The following is a 25504-nucleotide window of genomic DNA, read 5'->3' as shown; positions in this document are numbered from 1 at the left end:
TTGAATCCATGTCTTATTTAGTAACAATTCACAGAGCACATCCTCATGAAGGTTATACATTAATATTTTTGTTAATGTTTCCTGTGCAAAGCTTATCAACACTTAAAATCTCTAATCAAAATTAAAACATTTCTTTTGCAATCTCACTGGCTGAGATGTAATAAAAAGAGGAGCTAAGGGTAAAACACTAAGCTTTTTTAGGCCATGATCACAACTTCCATAATGATTAAACAAACAATCTTTGGCAATATCAACATAGCGGATTGTGTTACAAAATACTGTCATAACAAAGTGGGATTGACCTTGCTAACAAAGAGAAAACAATAAACACTGTGTATTATTTTTTTTCTTGATACAATTATCACCAGCTATTTTTCTCTTGCTAACAGCTTTACAAGAGACAAAAACATCTGTAATTTTGCCTGTGAGCTAAAATAACATCATTGTTTTCACCTCTAACCAATAAACCATTAAATTCTCCTTTCTAACCATTACACTCTTTGCTCTCAGCTGGTTCTGAGAAATTAGTATTTTATCAACACAAATAACAAATTAACCTCTGGGCTCAGTGTTCCACTTTACACTTTCTACTACCCTGGTCCTACCACTAATTCTCTACAATGGGCACTACAAATTTTCTGTTCTGCCAGTTCTGAGAATCTGGATTTTCATGGACACAGCATTCTAATTTCCTGTCTACTCTGCAATGTCTACATTTTAGTTCAATTTCTTTCTTGACTTAAATTTTTTTAAAATGTTTGATTTTTATTTTCCTTGTTCAGGTAACCCTTTTTACCTCCCAGAAGTGATCAAAATGTAAATTCTCTCTCTAATATCCATACATTATCCAGAAAACAAGTAACAAGAATACTCAAATTCATCAGGTAGAAGTTCTCTTAATCTTTTACGCATACCAAATTCTCATAACTAATTTACAAGGAAATGTGTGGAAGCTAGAAGGGAGAATTAACAATCAGATCTTGGGAAATTAAGGATTAGGATAATTAGGATCACAAGACAAAGAAAAACAAAAAACAAATGGATTGAAAACTTTATACTTAAAAAAAAAAAAATTAAACCACAGAATTAACTTGGAATCAAAGTGGGAATGACACATCACTAAAGGCAAACCAGAAGGATTTAATCCAAAGTTACTTCAATAAAAAATAAACATGTAAAAGGAACTTACGTTTTTTGAGGGACTTTCTTTCCTTTACTGGTGCCTCCTCAAGATCCTCAGTTGGCTGCAGCTCTACATCCTTCCCTGCTTTTTCTTTCTCATCTACATCTTCCATTTTCTTTTCAAGATCTTCCATTACCTCTTTCCTCTCAATTTTCTCATCCTTTTCCACTTTCTTCTCAACTTTTACTGGCTTTGCATTCATATCTGGAGAGTTCTGTACATCTGTTGATGCTGGGGCTGACTTCTTCCTTTCCCTCGATTCCATTTCAGATTGTCCAATATCTCTATTCTCTGTTTGGTTAATAGGCACTGTCTTGGCTCGCTGCTTCCGCGATATCTTAATCTTCTCAGAAGTGTAAGGCTTTCGTGAAAACATGGCTTTTATTGCCGCAGATACAGCTCCATGTTGTGGCAAATCAGTGTCCTCCTCTGGTGGTTTAACTTCCTGGTCTTTATCACTTTCTTTTCCCTTTTCCTTTTCACTTCCAAATATCAATTTCTTCTTCTTCTTCTTGCTTCCTTTTTTCTTCTTATGACTACCACTCTCAGGGCTTCCAGGCTCCTCTCCCACTTGTTCATTTTCTTTCACAGTATTCTTAACTTTCTTCTCTTTTTTCATCTTACTGTTGACTCTGGGAGAAGAAGGTGGACTTTTCTCTTCATTTGCACCTGAAAGTGTTTTCCACTGAGCATCAATCTGCGTTAAAGAGCCATTACCACCATTAGATAATTTCCTATTTAAGTTGTCAGCCTCTGAAGAAACTTTCCTAGCAAGGGAGAAAGTCATGTCTTCAAACTTTTTCATCTCAGTTGGCGACAAAATCTCCCCACAGATACTGTGAGGTCGATCATCAAGTTTTAGGATTGGCCTCGGAGGAATAACCTTTGCATCATCCTTGGATATCAAGAACTTTGCTCTGAGTTCAGCCACAGAGGGGATTTTGACTTCAGCATTTGTAGTTGTCTTAAGGCCCTTCTCTCTGATCAAATCAGCAATAATATCTTTGTGCACCACAGATGCAATAGTTTGATTGCGAGGTTTCCCATTTCTGACGTTTGACTTTTTCGGAATTTGCCCATTTTGATGGTCACTCCTTCTTTCAATGGTTATCCTTCCACTTTTATCTTCTGGCTTGTTGCTTGAAGAAATTGTTCTTCCATCAACTTCATCATGATTAACATCTTTAACAGCTGGTTCAACTGGAACGGGATCCTTTCGAGTTGTTTCAGCAGGTCTGTTGGTTGAGTTTTTAGATGGCTCCAAACCTGCAAAGAACCGTTCCCTTTCTTCGCGTCTCCGCCTTCTCCTCTCTCGTAACTTGGACACTGTGTCTCTTGATGCATCATCAGTGGCATCTGACGATGCAATTTCAGCTTTCTTACCAGTAGATTTTATTGACTCTTCAGCTTGTGCTGGATTACCTGAAGCCTTTACCTTGCTTTCCATTTGTTTCTCCCCTGAATTCACTCTGTATTGTGCTCTTTTCCTTGCCCGTAGCTCTGATGTTGTGGAAGGTTCAACAGGACCAACATACTGTACTTTAGGCTCTTTACCAATACTCTTTGTGACATCATTTGCCACTAGACCTGAGTTTGTCACCTTAGGAGAAACCTGTGATTCATCATGACCTAATAAAGCCTGCCTTGCATTTGATTCTAAAGGTGCTACTGCATCAGCAAGTATTTTTTCTTGGGAGGATTTTTTCTTGGTAGTTCTCTCTCTACTCCTCCTTGATTGAGAAGTTGTATTTTCTAACCTCTCTTCCAAAGAAATCCTACGTGTTGGTTCCACAGAAGGAGAAACAGATCGCGATCTTCCCTCCTCTGGTGATGTGGAGTTTCTTGAATCAGGTGACTTATCCTTCTTGTTATGATCCCAAAACCTTAACTTACTCAACATGGAGTGTTTTGCCTTATCACTCTGTGCATCAAAAGACTGTGCTTTCTTAAAACTACTTCTCTGTCGTTGAAGAAGAGCAGGATCAGCTGTAGGATCAGGGCTGGGATGGCAGCCACCACCAGATGATCTTTCTGTGCTAGAACTTCTTGTTAAAGATAACATTCCTGGCATAGAGACTCTCCTTTTCACAGGAGGTCGAGAAGGTCTTGGACCTTCAGAATCCAAATCGCTCGATTCCCCACCAGATTTGCTTTCCTTACTTGCAAAATATTTTCCTGGAACGGAAAACTTCCGTGGCATTTCAGGAGTTGTCTTTGAGTCACTAGAGAAAGAAAACAATCTACCAGGACCAGAAATCTTTCGCTTCGGAGATGTCTTAGGGGATAATGGAGGTGATGGTGAGGAAAACTCCTTCTCTGATTCTTTTGAACCTTTTCGGGAGAAAAGCCCTGAGCCTTTGCTCTGTAACCTCTCCTCATCATCTTCGGAATCAGTTGATTCCCGTGACTTTTTCCGAGAAAAAATTCCCGAAATTTTTCTCACAGGTTTACTTTTTTTGTCATCTTTGACTGAAGTAGACCCAGTACTTGCACTTCGTTTATGACTTTTCTTAAACTTAAGCCCTGTATCTGATCCAGGACTTTGCTCTCGAGATGATTTCCCACTCGCAGTTATTTTCTTCTCATTGGATTGTGGCATGTCATTCTGTATTTCCTGTTTTGAATTTTTCCTTGACTTTTTACTTTCTGTTGAACTCTTGATTTGTGATACATTGTTTCCTTTGACTTTCCTTGAGTCACTGCGAGTGAGAGAACCTTCATAAACACTTGCAATTTCTCTACTTAAAAGTGAAATGTCTCTTGCAGCGGAGGATTCAACTTCATCATCATCATTACTATCTCTGGAAGCAGCATGACTATCACCACTGGCACCTTCTAGGCGTGAGCTGTTTGTTGTGCTAGCTTCACTCTTTGAGCTTAGCATATCTTTATGTGCAATACTACCAGAATAAGAAACTGTAGGTGATGTGGGTGATTTTGGTAATGCAGGTGATAAAGGTGATGTGGGTGATGATGGTTTGTCAGACTTAATCTCAGTACTTCCTGCATACTGAACAGAAGGAGCAGAAGTGCGCCTTGTTGATGTTGGTTCTGTGGGACTAATTTTTCTACAGTATGATGTTCTTTCAATTTCTTCACTATCATTATTTCCTTTGAACTCAACATTTGATGCTGACGTAGGGTCTGTCGATAGTATTTCAACAGGACCTGATTTTCTGCTTGATGATGTCCTTGTTTCATTATCACTACATCCTTTTGAGGAGGAATATGATCTCCTTGGCGGCAAAGTAAATGGAGAATCTCGCAATGAGCTGCTAGAATACTGTCTAACTGGAGGACCATCAGGGCCCCAAGTGGGCTGGATCTCGCGCAGTGTGGTACTAGAGCGCTGCCTTACAGGAGCTCCTCCTGGCATCCAGTTGAAGTCTGCACTTATTGATGAACTTCCAGATGAACTTCCAGAAGTCCTATGCGGAATACTTGACACATGTCTAGATGAGTATGATGGTGTTGTATCACGTGTACTTGAGGATACCGAAGAAGACAAGGTACCACTGTAAGAACTTTTGCGGGGAATGCTACTAATCCCAACAGATCTAGAGGTCACAGAGCTGCCTGAGGCCCGACGGGAAGTTGGTTTTTTAATATCCTCAGATGTAGAACTGTTTGTGGAAGCACCATAGGTTCGTAAACTTCCATATCTTGAAGACTGAGCATAAGGTGTCACAGACGAAGTTGCAGATGACGAAGAAATAGACCTATACCTTTTAGAGAGTGATGAATCTTTACCATTGTCGGTACCAACTGAAGAATAATTCTTTGGAAGTGAAAAATATCTTCTTGGTAAAGAAGATGGTTGAGATTGTGAATCCTTATATCTGTACGACATGTTTTTGCTTACTTCCTTAACAAAAGAGTTATTAACCAAGTGACCCTCACTCTTCCATTTTGTAGCATACTTAAGCTTTTGTGACCTTTCAATTTGAGGCTTTTTAAAGGGAATTAAGACACTTGAAGTAAATCTTTTCTCAAAAGGAGGCTTTGACAGGTATTCCTGTAAACAAATGGAAAAAAATAACTTCAGTAAGTACACAAACTCAAGCCTCTTAAATTCAATGCAACCTGTTGATCAAATACGAACATACTAATAAGTGGCTCCAAGCATAAAATATAATGTACGTGACTGGCACATTCAAACAAGTTTAAATCACCTGGCTTAAAGTAATCTTTAAAGTAGATGTCTTCATTGCAACAGTAGGAAAGATTTCTCTCTGTTTCTTACTGTGACTTCAACACTACAACATCACAATGCCTACACCAAAATGCTTCACACATGACAAAATTAATGTTAACATATTCTAGAGTGTTAAAAAATTTGACCCAATATTGACCAAAACAAGAAATTATGTCACACACACAAAAGGAGACATTTCCATATAATTGGACAGCTCATGAGAAGTAAAGATTATGTACATGTAGCAAGCGCAATAATTTCCAAATCGTGAAGGAAAAAATTTTTAGTTATGTCACGATGTATTCGTAAACGGAACCAATCGATCACTGCCGGAAAAAAACCGAAGCGCTGCACTTTCCGAAGGAATCAATATCAGTTCTAATATACAATATGCATTTCTTAAATTTATGCAAATTCGGATGGATTGAATCATTAAGACAAATTGAAATTCGTAGCAAGAAATGTGAACGTGTTACAAACTAAAACTCAAATTAAAAGCTGGCTCGATCGAGACAACGAGTTAACATCAGAAGGAACCTCCCAAAAGTTTTACGTTACCTTTGCGTTGATAATTTCCACGACCGCAGTTGTTTTAAGTGTTGAGCTATTTATATCAATTTTTGTTCCACAGAAACAGTATCGGTGAGATTGATTTCAACTACTTAAATTAACCACCCAAATTGCAAATATATCATTGGCAGAGTTCCGTCAGAAATACAAGTGTGCGAAGTGTTGTTCACCTTATGTCATAACCAAATCGAACACATTTCAGCTGATCTAATTTGCATAAGACTTTTCGGTTCATTAAAAATTGATCAATTTGTCCATGGATGTAAGCTTTAATTTGAATCATTCAAGCAGGTGAATTGATAGTCAAAATTGCATAAACATGTGTCTTGGAATGGAAAACGCTGCATAAATGCTAGGAGTTGGGAATTTTTCTTGAGAACTCTCATTCATTTAGCGATCGAAAAGATATGAAAGACAATATTTCGGCTTCGATTTTTTAACGACATGCATCGTGAATATAGGTCAACCCATACAAATTACCATACATAAACAACATTGTTTCGTACGACAGGAGAAACATTGAAATTGCGATGAAGGTCGGCTATAGTAAAGCGGTACGCGATCGGGCCTACAAGGTGAAATTTCTACCAAAAAGTTGCCCATGCAACTTCACCATGATAACACATATTTGATACTAAAACATCACTGAGAAATGATAATTTGTACAGACCCCCAACTGAATGTCAAAATGTGATCAACACACCTTTGAAAACAAAAAAAATCCCTCCAAACAATGGAAAGTTGTTGTTTTCAAATGTCTTTCAATTGTTAGTTCTTATGCAAAACGCAAGATCTTTTCGGCTTAAGAGAACTCTTTACAAATGTAAACTATAAAACGCGACATGTCGCTTGGCTGGTAAATAATACACCAATCAAATGACTGCAACATTCAAATGAGACCGTGTCTTACTAAAAGGTAACCTACATACCTACAGTATGAATTTTCAAGACTGTTTCGGTGGTCTCGTGAATATCAATGAAAACTAATCCAACGATTCGATTTCCATTTCAAATAGAAAGATTTTACGTATGAAAAAAAATCCCGGTAATGAAGAGAATTCTGCCGCAGTGAATAAACTCTCTTATCTCTCTGGGCATTGACAAAATAGAAGCGAACATTTGAAATAATTTACCGGGCGATTAAAATTTTACGTATGCCACAAAGACGCCGAAATCAAAGCTTCAAAGGGAATAGATCAAAAAAAGATATTTCACTGTATTGTCTATGATGAAAGTTCGTGTCACCCTGCATACAAGATTGTCAACAGACCAAGGAACCTGGAAGATTTAAATACCCGATAAATAGTTGAAATGGTACCGTGAAAATTCGAGAAAAATTCGACAACAAACTCGACGATATCAAATGATTTTGCGCGAGCTGGATTGATAACTTAAAACGAAGCTTCGATCAGTCGGAAATTGAAAATGGGTCTTAAAGATCTGGTACCAAAAACACAGAAAAAAACTCTTGAATGCGCGAAGACTGCAGCGAAAAGTAGCCTTAACGACGATGAAAATCCTTTAAACTTAGTCCAGAGATTAAACTAATCAGATCTTGCCTACCTTATATGCACAATCGCTTCAATCGGCCCAGCTCTGGAGCTTCGGCGTTCAAAGAAAGTTAACTTTCACCAAGTTTGCTTCCTGTATAAATACCTTTTCTGCAGTCAAAATTCATGCAGGAATTCAGAAATACACTGATTTTTCCGATGACTTCCAACGGTACGACCACAGATTTTCAATTCAGCTTGTTTTCACAAACAGATCATACACCGGCAGCATCTAAACACTCACGCTCCGCTGAGCACTCACGATCATGTTGTGTTTGTCTATTGTATACGAGTACTCGACGCATCTAAGTTTTAATATCAGGATACAGATCATGAAAAAAGGATCAATGAAGCGTTAAGTCCTCCAAAGCATGCGAAGCCCATAAAATTATCCGTGGACTAAAACGATGTAGCCGATTAACTGCCACAAGCTGTTCACCAACTCGAGGCGTCCACTGCGATAAGTAACTTGGCGGTGTCTTGTGAAAAATCACGCGTAAATGGCAGAGTTCATAGCATTGAATTTAAGTCAGAATCTATCTGCAGGCTGATAAAAATCGTAGGTTGCATCACTTTACCCTCTCTCATCAAGAAACATCTGATACTAGCTGTACATAATCATACTTCGCAGAAATCCCTTGCAACTACCATATTCAGAGAAGCTGGCAGAATACAACACGACTTTTAATTGGCTGTTTTGATATGGTAAGCCAAACCTGATGTGACCACCATATAATACGTTTACTCATTGGTTAGAAATCTTGTATTTGATGAAAATAAAATATTATTGCCTGACCTTCCTCCCGAAAGATGTAAACAGTTTACTCGTGCAAACAAAGGAAACAAAAAAGCGTCGTTATCTTAATGAAAGCATTTAGAAGGACTAAACGCTTTCTTTTGGCATGATTCAAAAGTCACAATAGAGCTTCGCAATTTCAAAATTGAAACGTAACAACTTCAAATATTTTACCTAAATTTGGGCAAATAACGCGAACGTCGGATCGAGATTTTCTAGAAAAATATTCTTATGAACCAAGTAGTGACTGGTCAGTAACATCAAGTCTCTGATATGATTTGCCTTATCAATCATCTGTCGTTCTCTCAGGAAGAAGAGTTGTGACGTCATAGAGACCATTGAAATGCTGAAGCACGTACAAACTTTTAGTAGACCAAAAAATCCGTTTTGATCGAAGTGAAATTTCCGCCCAACAAATCTATTCTAAATCCTTCTACGCTTTGAGAATCTTCTCATTTTATCAATGTTTTGCTTTTTTTTAATTCTTGTTTCACTCAAAGCTCAGTTGTAGTGCACAATCTGTATGCGCCTGCTCTCAAGGAACTTAAAATTTCTCAAATCACGTCTCTGTTGATATCATGACCAAACTCAATATTTACAACCATCTTCATTCGTGTTTGAAGTTCTTTTGTTTACTTTTTCTTCTGGTTTTCACCGATAAGATAACATGATACGTGACATGCAAGAATGGTCCTGGCTTTGCACTCAGTGAAGTTAATCTGACCGACCAAGCAATACTTTGTTTCTCAAGAGTAAAAGAAAATAAATTTTTCATCTAATTTCAAATTCTGTTTATAAGCCAAGAAATCCCCGCGTTGCCGCTTTTAACTGACGCCGGTTAAAGCCAACGTGTTAACTCTAATTTTCATGTACGTATTCGACTCAAAAACTTCCCTGCCCTCCCCTCCCCCCCACCTCAGCCATTACCTTACCCTCTTTTTCCTTTACCACGTACAAATCCACTTTCACAGACCAGTCAAAGCAAGCAGAAGACTCACAAACTCATTTTTTTCATCACTCGTCAAATGCCTTGAGGGAAAGCCTTCCGTACGACTGTTATTTCAGACTACTACATTTCAGGAGCCGTCGGATTTACAGAACATCTGCTCGGAAACACTTATTAGATTTTCTTATCCTCATTATTAGGTTATGATAAAAAGTAATGTCTAATACTATATCATCCAATTTTTACTGTGATCAGTCATCTTATAAACAAAATAGGTTTATAATTTTTCTCGGCTTAGCGAGAAGAAAAGTTGTTAATCAATTGCGTTTCCACCAAGTCCGGCACTCAACCACCCCAGGGGGATGGGTGGGGTTCAGCCTTCTTACTTGATGCTGTTATTAAGGTTACCTCTGTAATATCGACCCTTGCACAGCGGTTGAACGGTGAGCATGCGCTAGTGAATCAATTTTGGTCAGCTGCGCGCCAAATTTCAAAGTAAAAAACATAAGAAACAACCGCTGACCAGCAAAACAAGCGAAATGTATTTGTAACGTCGATAGAAATCGGTAAAACGAAACAAAAGCAGAAAAAAAAGGGATAATCGAGACACTTCGAGCAAAAGGCTTATGAGGGTTGTCCAATACACCCAAACCGCTGCGAATCGTCAAAGGCAGTTGACGAATCGTCAAACCGGAAGTCGATTCGCGGCTGAGTGGCGTTGTGATACCGGAGGTCTGAGAAACCATCTCTTATGAAATGGAAACGCATACGGAAGCCAATTTGCGAGAGACTTCAACCCCCTGGGGTTGAAGATGTTGTCAAATCGAACGACTCGTCACAACAAATGACGACCCGTCATACCGGATGTCGATTTGCAAGACACTTAGAAAATATTCCGCAAGTGTCTGTGAAGGGGGGGGGGGGGGGGGGGGGGTTGAAGATGTTGTCGAATCGACATCCGGTATGACGGATCGTCATTTGCTGTGACGAGTCGTTCGATTCGAGTCGAATCGTGTCGAATCGTCAACATTTGCTACACTGTATAGTTTTTAGTATTCTGACGATAGACCTACGGTCATTTCACGCTTTAAAAACGTGGAAGGTTCATGTTATCTTGTTCTCGTACCATGCCACTCATTTTCACATATTGCCCACGCGCGCGCCTCTCGGCTTCCGTTATGTCAACGCACAATTCGACATCCGGTGTGAAGATTCGTCAACGACCGTAGACGAATCGCAACGGTTTGGGTGCATTGGACATGTATGTCAAACCCCACCTCTCTGGAATAGAAAGAAAGAAAAAATTTTTATCCAAACGTCGATCGTGTTAGTGACGTTGATCAACTTTTCTTTGCCACGAATTTCTCTATCATGTTTCACAGATCATCTCAATACATTGCTCTTCACACTGAGTTTGCGCTTCAATAGCCTGTAGAACCAGTACAATTTTTTGCGTCTTACAGGCGAACGGAGACGAATGTTAAGCGAGCGCGAAGCGCGCACTCGCAAAGATAAAGTTCTTTACTTTTTTTGTGTGTGTGCTCCTCTCTTGGCGTGCGACTCGTACTTCGCGTTTGCCTTGTCCGTCTGTCTGAAAAATGCAAAAAGATTACGCCTGGGGTAATTTTGATTTGGTTGTACCACGAGTCACGATGAAATTTACCTGATCTCACCTCATTTCCTGTTACTTGGCAGTCAGTTGATATTCTCTTAAGTTCCCCTTTATACTTTGTTTGCAAGGACTGATCCCCTTTCCGTTCCGCTTGAAAACCGTGCGGTCCTCTAGAATCTCTTGACTATTTTATTTTATCATTGTTTTCTTGCAGTGCCTCATACTTTACAAGGGATGGATAATGACCTTTCGTACAAAATCTAAGGGATGTGAAATCTATTTTTGCTGCTTTATCCATGATTACTATTCCACAATCCACCTTGTGCAGTGCATTTATTTGCTATGAAAATCCGGGATTTCAAACAGGCGAAAAACCTCCCCTTTCGAATATTTTTATCCCTGTTTGACGCAATATTTACTCTAAACTTGCATCATTTTTTTACGCTAAAACTCCTCTCTCTCTCTCTCTGTCTAAGAGGCTTGCGTTTTTTAAATTTAAGATTCTACGGGAAAAGACATCAAATTTGCAAGAATTCGAAGCTATTTCTCATCGATGATATCAGTATTAGTATCGTTGAAAGACTGGGCACAAGTTACCAGGTTTATCGGTCCGAGGAATACAACATGGTTGCTTTACAGTACCGTGGAATTATGCTGTCTAGCCATTACTGCTGTCGCAGGGACGATTTTCAAGGTTGTTACTGCCTCTGAATAACAAATCACCACTTAGAAGGCTTAGCTAAAGGATCGTTGGGCATCAGATCTCATAATTGAGCGTATATGTGCTTTGTAAATCCAGAAAATCTGAAAAGTCGGAAAAACGTACATTGATTACTTGGTCTACGTTCGAATACAGTTATTTTGTGTGAGCATTCCGGTGATGATGAAGATGAGGCTGAAGAAATGTGTGGAGGAAGGGAATATAGCGGAACTCCGGAAACTTTTGGAACAAAGTTCCAACCCAGAAGAATTGGTGAATAAAAAGTTAAGACAAAACAAGGTAGGACTCTATCAAAAATATCACTTAAAATCGCTTTTTCGTGTGTGATATTCTATTTTAAAACATGGGAACTCCAAGGAATTTCGCAGTCTTTTACGAACTTTCTGTGACTTAAAATTACAAGGAAGTGTGTCGCAGCTAGAGGCGAGAATTGGCAAACAGATCTTGGGAGGTAAATTAGGGTTAATGGACGATAAAGATTGATTGGTGAATTTACTTTGTGATCGACTGGATGCTCAGATTCTCTGCCTAATCAATAAAACTGAATAATTTTTTTTAATTATTCACCAAATAATGGTGGATATTTACCAAGCCATTAAGTGGTGAGGTAAATACTATATTCACCACTTTCGCCAACACTGAGGTTGTTGTCATGCAATTTTGTGCCTTTGGCTTCTCAGAAGTGGATAGTACTTGCTAATCACTTTCAAACTAACTAATCAGATCACACATATAAAGCAGTACTATTTACCTGTGTGGTATATACTAATTTCCTATATTTAACAATGGGATTTTACAAATTTGTGTGTTATATATATATATATTATATTTTATATATTTATATATATATATATATATTTCTACTTCTGGGCCTCATCAGTGCAGTGCTGATGCTAAGATGGAGGTAAGACCATATAGCCACCCCAAGTGATCTCACATATGTGGGATCATCTAAGCCATGCCAGAGTGCTCAAACTAGAAAAACTAGTGAGCATGCATAATGCTAGCAGCAATGACTCATCCTGGTAGAGTGCTCAATTTGGACATGAAAGCAAAGCTTTGTATGCCAAAGAGCAATATATATATATATATTTTATTATTATTATTATTTTGACAGACAGCTTTGCACATAGCAGTAGAAAAAGGCCATGAGGAGATAGTAGAGTATTTGTTGGAGAAAGGAGCAGATATACATGCTACCGATGATGTAAGATAAGAAAGTTATTCATATGTGCTATAATTTAAGTTAAACTTTGTCAGAAAAGCAATGTTCTCATGGTTGGCTTACCTCTGAGTTTGTGTCCTCCTTGGGCAATTTTCTTTTGTTGGAGAAAAAACAATTCAATACATGTTACATCATTAGCCAGCTTCTGTGACCTCATACCACAGAAACTTGGATTTCCTCAAGTATTAACAAATCCCTTAACCTTGCTTAGCAATATAGATCCAGTATTGGACTAATGGGCTAATCAATGTGAAGCATCAGCACCTCCTCCTCCTCCCCCACTCCCCCCCCCTTTCTGCTTTCTGGCCCCAGACAGCCTATGAGTATTTGACTGTTGTCTCTGTCCAGGGGGGTGGGGAATTTGAACATTGCCTAGCTGGGATGGAGAATTTGGATCGGAATTGTTAAATCTATCCAGCAGAATTCATGGGTTTTATGTTTTTAAATGGAAGTTTTTAAATGTGAATAGTTCACTTTTGCAAGGTCTAGGTTTTCTTGAAGCTTGGATATTCAAATCAATTACAGGTCAATAAGTAGAAATTCATGGTCACTAATCTTGCCTTTTCTAATAAAATTTACCATAAATTCTGGCACTTGGGTAGTGCATTTATTATAAATACAGTTTTGCCCAGGGAGGGAGGGAGGAATTTAAATGAATCAATCTTTTAAAATTCAAATGCTTGGGGGGCTGGCAGGGGACAGAGGGTGATATGTTGAAGCTTCAATTTGATCAATGCATGACCCATTAGTGTATTAAAAAGATATCATATAATTATCACATAAACATGTCCAGTGAAATAGCAAGTAAGCTTTTGAATGAAAATTTGTTATCTTTACAGGTGAAAAGGTCACTGTTGCTCTGGTAACTTATGAAAATTGTACCTTTGAAATGATTTTATTAGTATTTCATAGGTGAATTTTACAGATACAAATTTTCCCTTGTTTTGAAAGATATTTCACCTCTTTGTTTCGCTCATTTATGAAATATTTTTCAACAAATTTGAGATAAATTTGGTATCTCTGCATGGCCATGTAATATCTTCTATTTTTCATATAACATATAGTGTTATACAAAGATTTCCAGCCCTGAGAAAAGCCATAACAACACACATGAAAAAATATTGCTTTTTTTCATGTGTGTCAGCAGCTGATTGACAATATCAAACACACTTGAAAAAAAAATCGTTGACTTTTCTTGCCCAAAAAAAAAAATTAAGCTCACTGCTGAAGCACTGAGTATGATAGAAGAATTCGTAGCATTATTCAACTGTTCTGTATTCTTTTTAATTCTCTTATTTAGTTTGGTTGTACAGCTCTTCATGTTGCTGCATCAAATAGAAAGGAAAACTTCAATATAGCGCAGCTAATTCTCAACTGTGAAGGTGTAAAAGTCAATGCCTTGGAGGAGGTGAGAGATCAAGAGTAGAACAACTGCTATAAAATTTATGTTGAATTGGTTGCTGCAATTAACCCTTTAACTCCCATGAGTGACCAAAAGAGAACTTCTCCTCACAATATCAATACATTATCAACCAAACAAGTGATGAGAATAAAGAAAAATATCAATTTGAGGATAATTTGTTGATACAATACTTAATTCTCTGAACTAACATTATAAGAATTGTATGGTTGACATTAGGGAAAATTAGAAATTTGATCTGGGAGTTAAAGGGTTAAAATATTTTGGGTTAGAAGGAATTTGGACTGAAATGATTTCAAACCAAGTTAATCAATGTCTTTGTACATTAATTTATTAGCAGTTAATATGCAAAATACAAATTTAATTACCTTGCATTAATTTTGGGCTCAATTCATTTTAAACTGCAGCAAACAATAATTTATAGCTTTGTTTTACTTGAATTACATATTGTAGAGTAGCGGGTTTTGTGAATCAAAGTCAACTTAACATTATCCAGGGTTTGATGCATGCAAATACCTCATGATACATGACTTCACCAATCAATAATAAATGCTTTGATGCTTACTGCTACCAAACTTCCTGGCAGAGCTAAAAGGCAGAACAGAAAAATTCAGCAAAAACCCCAAAAGTAATCTGCCTATAGGGTACCATCATGTTTATTTTTAGGATTTTTCATGTATACTTCAACCTCACATTGATTTTATTGCATGTAGAGAAATGCGTTATGTAACAAAAAATGGCAAAAACTCATAAAAATCGTCAAGTCTAGCAAGCTGATTCTGCAAATATAGAATTAATCCTTGCAGTTATTTACACTACTGAACTTGTAGTTGAAATAAGGCTTGAAAAAAAATTCAGACCCAAGCAGGATTTGAACCCATGACCTCTGTGATACCAGTGCAGTGCTCTAAGCTGATTTCACTTAGACAAATTTGACTAAAATTTGTCAAAATCCTCAAATTTATGAATATTCACTCGGGTTGACAAAATTTCATCTACTCTGCCATTTTCATCACTGCATGCACATTTGGACATAATAAACTGATGATTAACACTGGTGAAATATTGTTTATTTGTGCCCGCATAGTGTCATTTGCAGCCCGAGCATGAAGCGCGAGGGCCGCAAATGACACTACAAGGGCGCAAATAAACAATATTCCCTCAAAAAGTCATGTCATTATCATTATTATCAATAAACAAGGCCAAATGATATCAAGAATGCGAGTTTTAATAATACAAGCTAAGTGAATGAAGAATTCAAAGTCACTTCAGATCATCATGTAAGTGTTGATTGAACAAGCTATTAAAGAATCAACTCAGTCCAGTGAACTTATTGAAAATTACCAAAAAAATGCTTAAAATCGTCTATAAATATATATCACAAAGTTAACCTTAAAATGATCCATCGGATAATGAAGCAAGAACCAATCAGCTGTAGGGCTGATAATGCATTAGCAGCCCACTGTCAGTATTTTGCGGCCTGCTGAGCGTGTGTTTTGAAGAGGCCGATTTTCTATTTGGCCGCGTATATTGATAATAATTGAGGTTAATAATCCTTTCATCCCAAAGAGTGGCAGGTCATGAGAATGAAATAAATGATCCCCAATGATAAAATTCAGGGTGGTTAAACAAATTCTCCTCGTTTGTACTGACCAGGATAAAATGTGAAACAAATGGTAGGGAGAATATGCTTTCTGATGTTAGGATGTAAAAGGTTATTAAGTGTTTATAGGTTCACTTGTTTTCAGAATGAGAATACTCCACTGAAACTCGCAGCAGAGAAGGGTCACATTAACATTGTTAAAAAGCTGATTTCAATGAAAGCTGATGTGAATAAGGCAGATAAGGTAATTGTAAGCTTGTGTATTCATTATGTGATAACCTTTTTTGTTGTATTGAAAGGTAGTCCTGAGGTAAATCCGAGCTACCTAATTGGTTCTTACTTGGTTCATATTTTGCCACACAGACCATTTCCATGGAAGTGCTTATAAGCTGTGTATTTTTGTTCTCAAAAGCTGGCAAATTAAAATTAAATAAAATAGTTTGGTAAAAGTGCCATGTAATAAAATACCTACTAGCATCACTCATCACTTTCTTGAGCCACACTGGGAAATATTTGCTCTCACTCATTTTTGTGTGGACAATGCTGCACTTGGTCTGTGTTGCCAAGACCTTGGGCTTTTTTCCCCCAGTACAGCCTTCATGCTCTGTTAATAAGAAATTAAAATCCAAGGAGCAATGGATAATTTCTCCTCAATCAGTACACTGATGCATAAAAATCAACTCTATAATATAGCTCAAGACGTTACTCAGCATATTTTCTGAGACAGTCTTAACCCTTTAACTCCCAAGATCTGATTGTTAATTCTCCCCTGTAGCTGCTACACATTTCCTTGTAAATTAGTTATGGGAACTTGGTGCTAGATCAAGATAGCAGCTTCTACCTGATGAGTTTGAATATTCTCATTACCTGTTTGCTGAAGAATGTATGGATATTATAGGGAGAAGTTTTATGTTAATCACTTCTGGGAGTTAAAGGGTTAAGAAGTGGATGGCAAACAAAAATAAGAATTGATCTCTTGTTGTTTTTCTGCATCAATAATGATCAAATCAACAACAACAACAACAACAAAAACTTTATTATAATTCCCTTTATCAAGTTTTTTATAAATGCTGAAGGCATTAAACACATATAGCAAGTAATCCTGCAAAATTGAAATAAAAATTTGCATGTTAAAAGTCAAGATTGATTGAAAAAAATTACACTTGATAAAAATTTTAACACATTGCACTTACTGAGGAAAGATTATCGATAACCTTCAACTTTTTGTTGGTCATCCCGAATTACAGATTTACCCTGCATGATGGCAAAGTAGACTTTAGAGCATAACAACTGTAATCACTGAAATATGTTATTTGTTTTATCGCAAGATGAACAAAGAAAAATATTAAAATCCACCAGATGTGTGCTCCAGTGCTCTATCACTAAGTTCCAGAGACCTGAGACAGCAAGTTACACCATAGCCAGGTTATATGTGACTTGTCTCTTGCATGCTGCCAGGAACAGCAATGATGAAAGCACCATGTGAAATTTGTTGGTAAATTTAGAGAGCACATGAGGAAATCCCAAAAGTAATGACGCTTTGAAGACAAAAATTTCAATAGAGGCATTTTTACTCTATCAAATTAATGGACTATTAATCTGAATTTTTTTTGCATTTTAGGGAGACAGCACCCCTCTTCATGTCGCTGCTAAAAAAAGCCATGATCAAACTTTAGAATTGTTGCTTAAAGAAGTAGAAGATGGAACCATTGGGAAACAGACAAAGGTAAATTTACCAACTTTCAACTACCTTTGGACATGCATGTACAAGCTGTAAGCTAATCCAAATTCAGGGCAAATTTTCTATAAGTTCTATTGGTGGACAATGGAATTTTCCTTTGGTTTTAACAATGTTTAAGCATTATCAAACAACCTTTCAGCCTTCAATGAACCTTACTGAACAAAGACATTATATAATTATTAATAAATAGTGGATTTTCTCTCAAAATCATCAAAATGTGATTTTGTGAGACTGTTTTTGGGGCAATTTTTCATGTGTAAGGAGAGTACAAAGAGCTTTTAACAAGGATTATTTCTCCAAAGGTAAGGTGGGATTTCAAAATCACCTCTCAAACAATTTTTATGTTTTTCTGGAGTGTGTGCACAAACATTTTCAGTTGAACAATTGAGTGTGTCTATTTCAATTCAATTATTCAAAAAGTTAGATTAATAGACTTATTGTAAGTACACATCAGTAGCCCCTAACAATCACTGTTAAATCAAAATTCTCTTGTAGGAAAAAATGACAGCTCTGCACTTTGCTGTTGAAAGTAAAAATGAGAGATGTGTTGCGCTTTTGTTAAACCAAGGTGCAAGTGTCTGTGTTCATTCAAAAAATGAGGTATGGAAACAAGGATCCATGTTTCATAAAATTACTGGTTAATACGCATATAATGCCTGATTTGAATTTTCCTAACTTACAAGGAAGTTCCTTTTACAGTATCAATACATGGTCATGCAGAATCAGGTCATGAACTAAAAAAAAAACATTAACTGGCAGATAATTATTGTTTGATATAGTGTCACCTAATTATCAGAGCTGAAATAGTAAGAAATGTCTGGCAGACATAAATAAGAATTGATTTAGAGATCTTGAAAGTGGTTGGAGAGGACAGGCATTGTTGCTGCCGGTGGTTGGTGCATAGTTCTCCAGATTAAGGCTTAGTCCTTTCTGGATCTCTGTGTTGTATTTCCAGACAGGAAACTTTACTCTGAATGGGGCTCTCTCCTCTCAGGGGTATAATTTAACTCACTGCAGAGATTCTATGAAGAATTGTGTTAAAATCAAGAGCATGATGTTTACAAAAATAGTTTTTTTCAAGGCTGTTGTACATGTCTAAGTCTGTGGCATGTGTGGCACATATGCATCGACTTTTTCTCCTCAATTTAGGATGGTTTTTGGGAGGGGAGCGTCAGGGGCTCATCTTTGAGCTTTCAGTTTAATTGTGCACAATAAAAATGAATGCACAACCAATGTGATCATTCCACAGAGCTTTAAAAGTCAGTATTAATGATGATACAGCTATGAAAAAGTCATTTTAAAGAACATTTATGCAGCTTATGGTTTTTTCCCAGAATCTTTTTCATAAGTGACTGATCAGCCTGTTTTTCCCATTCTTATTTTTTTCACAGCAAGGGCGCACGCCATTGGACATAGCAAATGATGACCCTAAAGAAAATATTATAGAGTTTCTAAAGGATCCTAAAAAAGCTAATGAGGTCAGTTTGCTTGATTACTGCTAAAACTAATGTCTTTAATATCCTCTAAAGCTGACCTAGGACTAGTTGTTATAGGGAAAATCTTTGCTGCTCTTTTAGATCTGGGGCTGAGTCCTCCTGTCTTTGTCAGAGCATAAAAAATGTGAAAGTGGAATGGGGAAGAGTTGATGGTGAGAGCAAAGGGGAAAGGACTTTTTTCACCCTCTACCTACCCATCATACCTTGCCCTACTAACTGAGAAGCCACCTACATCTAGTGTAGAGGTGTGGGATGTGTTTGGGGAAGGCCTCATTTCTCAAACAGCCTAAGCTTGATCCAGTAATTATGCACAATATTGAAATAAGCCTCATGGTAGTGTAAGGTTAAGAACTTGACTTGATCTGACCAATCCTAGAGTCACATTTCATTTCCTCAAAACAAAGTGACATACGTCAGAAAAACAACACTCTACAAGCAGCTTACAGTGTATATGAAAAATGTTCATTTTATTTTCTACCCTTATTATCATTGACTTATTCTCTCCAATTTATTTTAGTTTCTGGGAAGGCACAAGACAAAAGCACGGCTAGGAAAGGGTGGCTCTGTAGAATCTGATAGCAGTAAGTCATTCATAATATTTCATAATAACATTTTTCAATAAATGTGTGGACCAAGTTCATGAACAACGTAATCATAAAGAACAGAAAAAGAAGCTTTTCAAGAGCATTATCTGGACTTTTGAGAAACATGCCTCTGGTTTGAAAACAGGATTAAGAAAATTCTCAGTAATAGGATAAAAATTTTGAGAGCACCCCTACTAAAGGGGGTAGGGGAAGCAGGAAGAGTAACCTCCTCCTCAAATATTTTTGCACTGGAGGAATGAATGAAAATAATATTCTTCAGCTTCAATACACAGATTAACTTTCTTTCATTTTTTTTTTTTATTTTCATAAGTAACTCCTCATAATGCAGCTCATCAAGGGGTTTTCACAGATGCAATCCAAGGATTACAAGGAGTAATTCCACCACTCTCATCAAATGGCAGTGAGTTTTTTCATTGCATTTCGTATTCATGATATATTTTGAATTGATGCAGCATCGAAAGCATTAAAGATTCGCGAGTCAAGTGACTCAAAATAAATTTTCTGTATGTTAACTGGCTCATCTGTAGTTTTGTAACAGTTGTGTTACTTTTGAAAAGATTTTAACAACTTCTCGTCAGTTTTTCTTTGGTGGTGATTTACTTTAGAAACGTTAATTCATCTGTGGAGATAGTTCCTTTAAGTTTGTTGTTATATTTACCGGTTAACTTTGTTGCATATGTCATTGCAATTGATTTTTCAGTTTGGCTCTGTAATCCCTGTGCGTGGAGTATCACTAAAATTAAAATTAATGTTTCAGGCACTCCCGCTACGCAAGTGATTCAATTCACTGGAGCTGTGAATATTCGAAACGTGACTGTCAAAGATGGGGCGACGGCCAACATAGACTTAAAAGATCAAGTAAACATCACACAACCTAACAGTGGATCAAAGTAAGTGTAGTGTTGTTTCTTCTTCGGGAGGCTTGTATGCTGCAAGTTAACACCACCACCACCCCCACCCACCCCTTCACCCCACATTTCCTAATACTTACGGATACACCTCTTTCCTTCATCTTCCCTATTTAAGGGATTTTTGTAGAGGTAACAACATGATTTCGACAGGATCATGCAATTTGTGGTCTTTGGAAAATTTACAAGTACTTATTTACACTAAATTGCACTCGAAATCATATTGTTACTTGTCAATAATTTACATGAACAACGCATCACAGAAAGTCAAAACGGACGAAATTTTGGCAGCGCGCGCGCTATTTGTTATTTGCACTTGTGTTACATGAAAAATTCTTCCGGAGAGGACGAAAAGGCTCACGTTTGCTTTGGCTTTCCACTGCCATGGTCAGAGATCTAATTCTCCTAACTGGTGATCTTACATGTCTGTGAGGGTTTGTCTCGAGAATGTGAAGCTTTATTACACCCGTTTTGAAATCACTGGTGGTCCCTGTAATCTGATTGGCTCTGATTGGTGCGATTTATTCACGAATCCCACCATTTTTTGCTTTAAATCACATCTTTTTCCCAGCCAATGAGCAGGCCACACTAAAAACAAAATAACCAATCAGATTTCAAGGCTTGTTTAAAGTAACCAATCAAATTGTAGGAAAATGATAGACAAAGAGTATCGTATGGCAAATTTTGCCACTCAAACCGGCTCAGTGCTGCATCAATAAAATATTTGAAGTGATATATATTGCCCTATATTTGGGCAATTTCAAAATAGATGTAATAAAGTGGTAATTGAACCTCGTGTCGAGCAATTTTGGTTGGAAATCATGCTTGTGAAACTCGCTGCGCGCTCCATCGATTTTGAAATCACGCATGATTTCAGCCCAAATTGCACTCCACTCAGTTCAATTACCATAATAAATCAAACAACATCATCCTGTTGATAAATGATAAATATCTTGCTTAGCATAAGCTGTGTCGATTTTTTGGTTGTTTTGTTTTGTTGCTATTTTTTATCATCATCATCATCATCATCATCATCATCATCATCATCATCATCATCATCATCATCATCATCATCATCATCATCATCATCATCCTTATTATTATCATCATCATCCTCATTATTATCATCATCATCATTATTATTATCATCATCATCATCATTATTATTATTATTCATTTTCTTTTTTATCTCAGTGCGTCTCCTCAGCAGCACTCTGGTGAAAGTCAGATTAATGTTGTAGTGCGTGATGAGGCTCATGCAGTTATTGGTGATAATGGCGTGATGAATGTGAACACCGCGCCATCAAGGTAAAGTATGTTGGTTGACTTCTAATAAAAATCACTTGAGCTAGCTTGAAATCCGTCAGCGTTGCTCACAAAAACTCAACGAGACAAACATTCGCATTTTCCTTTTATCCTTTTTGTCGTGGCGCTGAAACAACGGAAAGATTTCAACAAACGGAGATATTCTTCCTTCTTGAGTTGCCGTCCACAATCATGGACGAATCAGTGTAAACTGGCGGTATTGGACAATTTTTTTGCACTGAGGTTAAAACCCACTCATGATTGCCTTTAGCATTTACTCGTTGTTCGCTGTTAAGATGACTTTCGTCATTACACGTAAGCAGAGTGTGACATAATGATGACATTATATTGACGTAACTCATGCTCCTCAGAGTTGGAACATTTGTCATTGCAATTCAGGAAGGTTTTTCATTTATCAGTTCTATTGGAGCTGAAAGAACTGTGTCTGTTATTTCTAATAACTGCCTTGTTTGAGGAAAATAGAAACCTTCCTTAGAAGTCGGTTGGTGCATGTAGCATTTTATTTAGTTTTTCTTACAAAATCATTTAAGTATGTTGTACCTCCCTATACCATTGAGTCATTGTATACAGCCAAAATCAAACGACTAATCTTTACATTTCTCCTAGTACTCCGAGCCCAGGAGATCAGGAGAATAGAGATCCTCATGGAGGATGTCCCCCCGAAACAGGGGCACCAGTAGAGAATTCCCATGGACCTCCTGAGGCATCGTTCCCTCCTTTGGAAGAACCTCCCAGGGAAGAAAATCGCGGAGCTTTATTGCGTTGGTTTGCAGAGGAGCCTCCCCCAAGGCCAGATGATAAATCGCTGGCTCAACCATTACAAGAAGAATTCCCTTCGGAGAAAAGAAGCGGCGGTTTATTCCATCCGATACAAGAGGAGTTGTCCCCAAGGAAAGATCAGAAGTCATTGCCTCATCCGATCCAAGAGGAATCCCCTAGCGATAAAACAAAGGGAGCTTCACTCATTTCAGTTCAAGAAGTTCCTCTCCCAAAGAAAAATGAACAATCGCTGGCTCAACCAGTGCAAGAGGAATCCCGAAGTGATAAGGATAGCGGCACTTTACCCCTTCCGGTCCAAGAAGATTGTCCCCTAGGGAAAGGTCAACCGGTGCAAGAGGATGCTGCAAAGGACGAAGGTAGCGGAACTTCACAACATCCAGTTCAAGAAGATTCTTCCTTAGGGAAAAATCATCCATCATTGGCTCAACCGGTTCAAGAGGAAGCCCCCAGAGAAAAAGGTAGCGGAGCTTTAACTGGTCAGGTCCATGGGGATTTTTCACAGAATTTAGAGGCACAGTCTGGAGAGAGGGCCTTTCAAGATGGAAAGTTAGCTGAAGGTGACACACTTCACAGGGTCACTTTGAGGGGAGGACTCCCTTTGCCACAAACGACTCCTCGAAATCGTGGAGTTGGGATCGCAAGTCATCATAACTCATCAGAGAATGCCCGGGTCGAGTCGTCCATCGGCGAAGTGCCTCACAGAACAGAGCGTCATTCCAGGGACAATTCCCCATCAGCAACGATCGACCTTGGGGATTTAGATTGTCGTCCTGATGGCGTTCAAGATGAAAATCCTGACGATGACAAGGGAAGTCATAGAGTATGCAACTGTATAGGCATGTGAATGTTTAAAACGTTTGGATGTGGAGAGGTGATAAAGAAGTGATAATTTTTTATGAGTAACTAAGAAACAATTTCTCCTAACACTTTCAGTACAATATCAAGAAGAATAGTGACGATGAGATCTTGGGAATGGAAGGGTCAAGATCATTTCTGCACATGCGATTCGCACGATGCTGCTTCTGCAATAATGCAACTAATTAGGAGATTACCTTTAAACCATCTCACTCGTATTTAAGCACCAATTTGCAACACTGACTACTTTAATCTTTCTTCTCATTTTAGTTAAGAGAATGCTGTGTTCAATCCACCGGTTTTCCTTATCTGATATTCTTCCTTCTTCTCGTTACCTTTCCGCTCGAAGTTGTATTGAAATGTTAAGGAGAAATTCAATTTTGGTCTCTTTAGGGAGTGAAAGGGTTAAATGAGCACTGATCAGAGACGTAAAGTTTGGTTCTGGTAGATTTATTCGTTCTTAGATTGTGACAGTTTTTTTCATTAGAAAAAGTAGTATTATTATTTTTCTTCCGTGAAGATAGGTTTCATTGGCAAAGGAAAAAAATTTGAAATTAATCAGCATACGATTTCTCTACGTTTTTGAAGGAAAACACAACCAATGAAATTTTAAAATTACAATATACTTCTGTACAGAAAGCCATGTTAGGAAATTAGATTATCAGATATAGTTATTTATAGGGCCTATATTAAATGCTCTAAGTTTCTGGTTGGGATTCAGAAAATTATTAAGCATACTTCTCCTCCGATACGAGAATAGGTTTGAGATGGAAGAGAGACCAGACAGAAAGGCTATGATACTATGTTTTTTCAAAACTTGACGCCACATTGTTCAACAAATATTGTGTGCTTATCAGCCAAGTTATTGCTCCTTTTTGCTGTTTTCTTACCGGGTTATTTGAATTTAGAGAGAGTAAAAATATACTTCAATACATCGTTTTATCCCAAGAAAAAGGCGAGACTTTGAAAGCAAGGTGTTTATTCAGGGCAAGATGCGAGAAAGTGTCGAAGTAAAGTGTATGCTGTCCAACATTTAGTGTGAGTGGTGACCTCGCATGATGCTGGTTTTGATGGTGTTCTTGTTATTTATTTCGGTTCAATAATTCTGAATTGAAACGATATATTAGACTTGCATTTCCAATGTCGAAATTAGGAAGCACCCTGTTGAATAGTTAAACTCAGAGCTTGATAAATCATTTATTAAACCGATTAAAGGGATTGCAATTGCCAATCGGAAAGAACCTTGTAAAACAAGTTATGAACCCATGGCGCCAAGCGCGGGAAAAACGAGTAACCAATCAGAAGAAAGATACCAAAACAATGTCTTGAGCCTAAGATTTCAAGCTCGGAAAACACACATGACTAATTCGTTATTCATTATGTGTATTCCTCTGATTGGTTACTCTTAAATTTGTCCTTTCGTGATGTGTTATTAATCTTTGTAAAACTGTGTTGGAGAAGACACAATAAAATAATTTTTTTTAGAAATATTTGTTAAATTAGTTACTTGTCGATAATGGCTTACATAAATAAAACAGAGAAAGATGTTTTTCGTCTCATCACGAGCGTAGGACAAAGAAAAAATTTTGAGTCTTCGTGAGGAACCCTTCCTCAGACCTTTGGATTCCGCGCTCTGATGCACTACCACTGAGCCACAGAGACTCTACGGTGAGCGAGGTCTATTACGAAGTTCGTTGCTCTATTTCTTTACCGAGCTCAAAACTTGCCATCTCTCATATTCATCTCTCATATTTACAATATGACGCTATCGACATTGCTGATCCTAGCAATACACAGGACGCGTATCATATAAACTTCGTAATAAACCTCGCTCACTGTAGTCTGTGGCTCAGTGTCAGGACATCGGAGCGCGGAATCCGATTGCGAAGGCCTGAGGTTCGATTCCTCATGGAGACCCAGAATTTTTTCTTTGTCCCACGCTCGTGAAACATCTTTCTTTATTTCTTTACCG

At 37.7% G+C, this 25504-nt stretch overlaps 2 protein-coding genes across 5 annotated transcripts in view; one reads left to right on the top strand and one right to left on the bottom strand.

Moving 5' to 3' along the window:
- The window catches only part of LOC131770735 (supervillin), a 28235-nt gene extending 20071 nt beyond the window's left edge, over nucleotides 1-8164 (bottom strand). For 2 of the 4 annotated variants that reach the window (XM_059086448.2, XM_059086449.2), the window contains exons 1-2: nucleotides 5356-5475; nucleotides 1190-5198 (exon numbers count right to left, since the gene is read on the bottom strand). In XM_059086448.2, the coding sequence (XP_058942431.2) occupies nucleotides 1190-5198; nucleotides 5356-5391 (4045 nt within the window). In that variant the 5' untranslated portion in view covers nucleotides 5392-5475. Of the gene's footprint in view, nucleotides 1-1189; nucleotides 5199-5355; nucleotides 5486-7511 lie in introns of those variants that run through there. The other 2 variants (XM_059086450.2, XM_066160781.1) reach the window with 2 other exon arrangements.
- A 3321-nt stretch (nucleotides 8165-11485) lies between these two features.
- Nucleotides 11486-25020, top strand: LOC136277888 (uncharacterized). The gene is made up of 12 exons (XM_066160694.1): nucleotides 11486-11852; nucleotides 12691-12780; nucleotides 14099-14206; nucleotides 15967-16065; nucleotides 17443-17547; nucleotides 18058-18162; nucleotides 18954-19040; nucleotides 19576-19639; nucleotides 19974-20063; nucleotides 20421-20553; nucleotides 21766-21879; nucleotides 22504-25020. The coding sequence occupies exons 1-12, from the start codon at nucleotides 11733-11735 to the stop codon at nucleotides 23519-23521; spliced, it is 2133 nt and encodes a 710-aa protein (XP_066016791.1). The 5' UTR covers nucleotides 11486-11732; the 3' UTR covers nucleotides 23522-25020.
- The last annotated feature ends 484 nt before the right edge of the window (nucleotides 25021-25504 follow it).

This window comes from Pocillopora verrucosa, chromosome 13 (genome assembly GCF_036669915.1).
Source record: "Pocillopora verrucosa isolate sample1 chromosome 13, ASM3666991v2, whole genome shotgun sequence".
NCBI lineage: Eukaryota > Metazoa > Cnidaria > Anthozoa > Scleractinia > Pocilloporidae > Pocillopora > Pocillopora verrucosa.
This window is presented reverse-complemented; position numbering and strand designations above follow the sequence as displayed.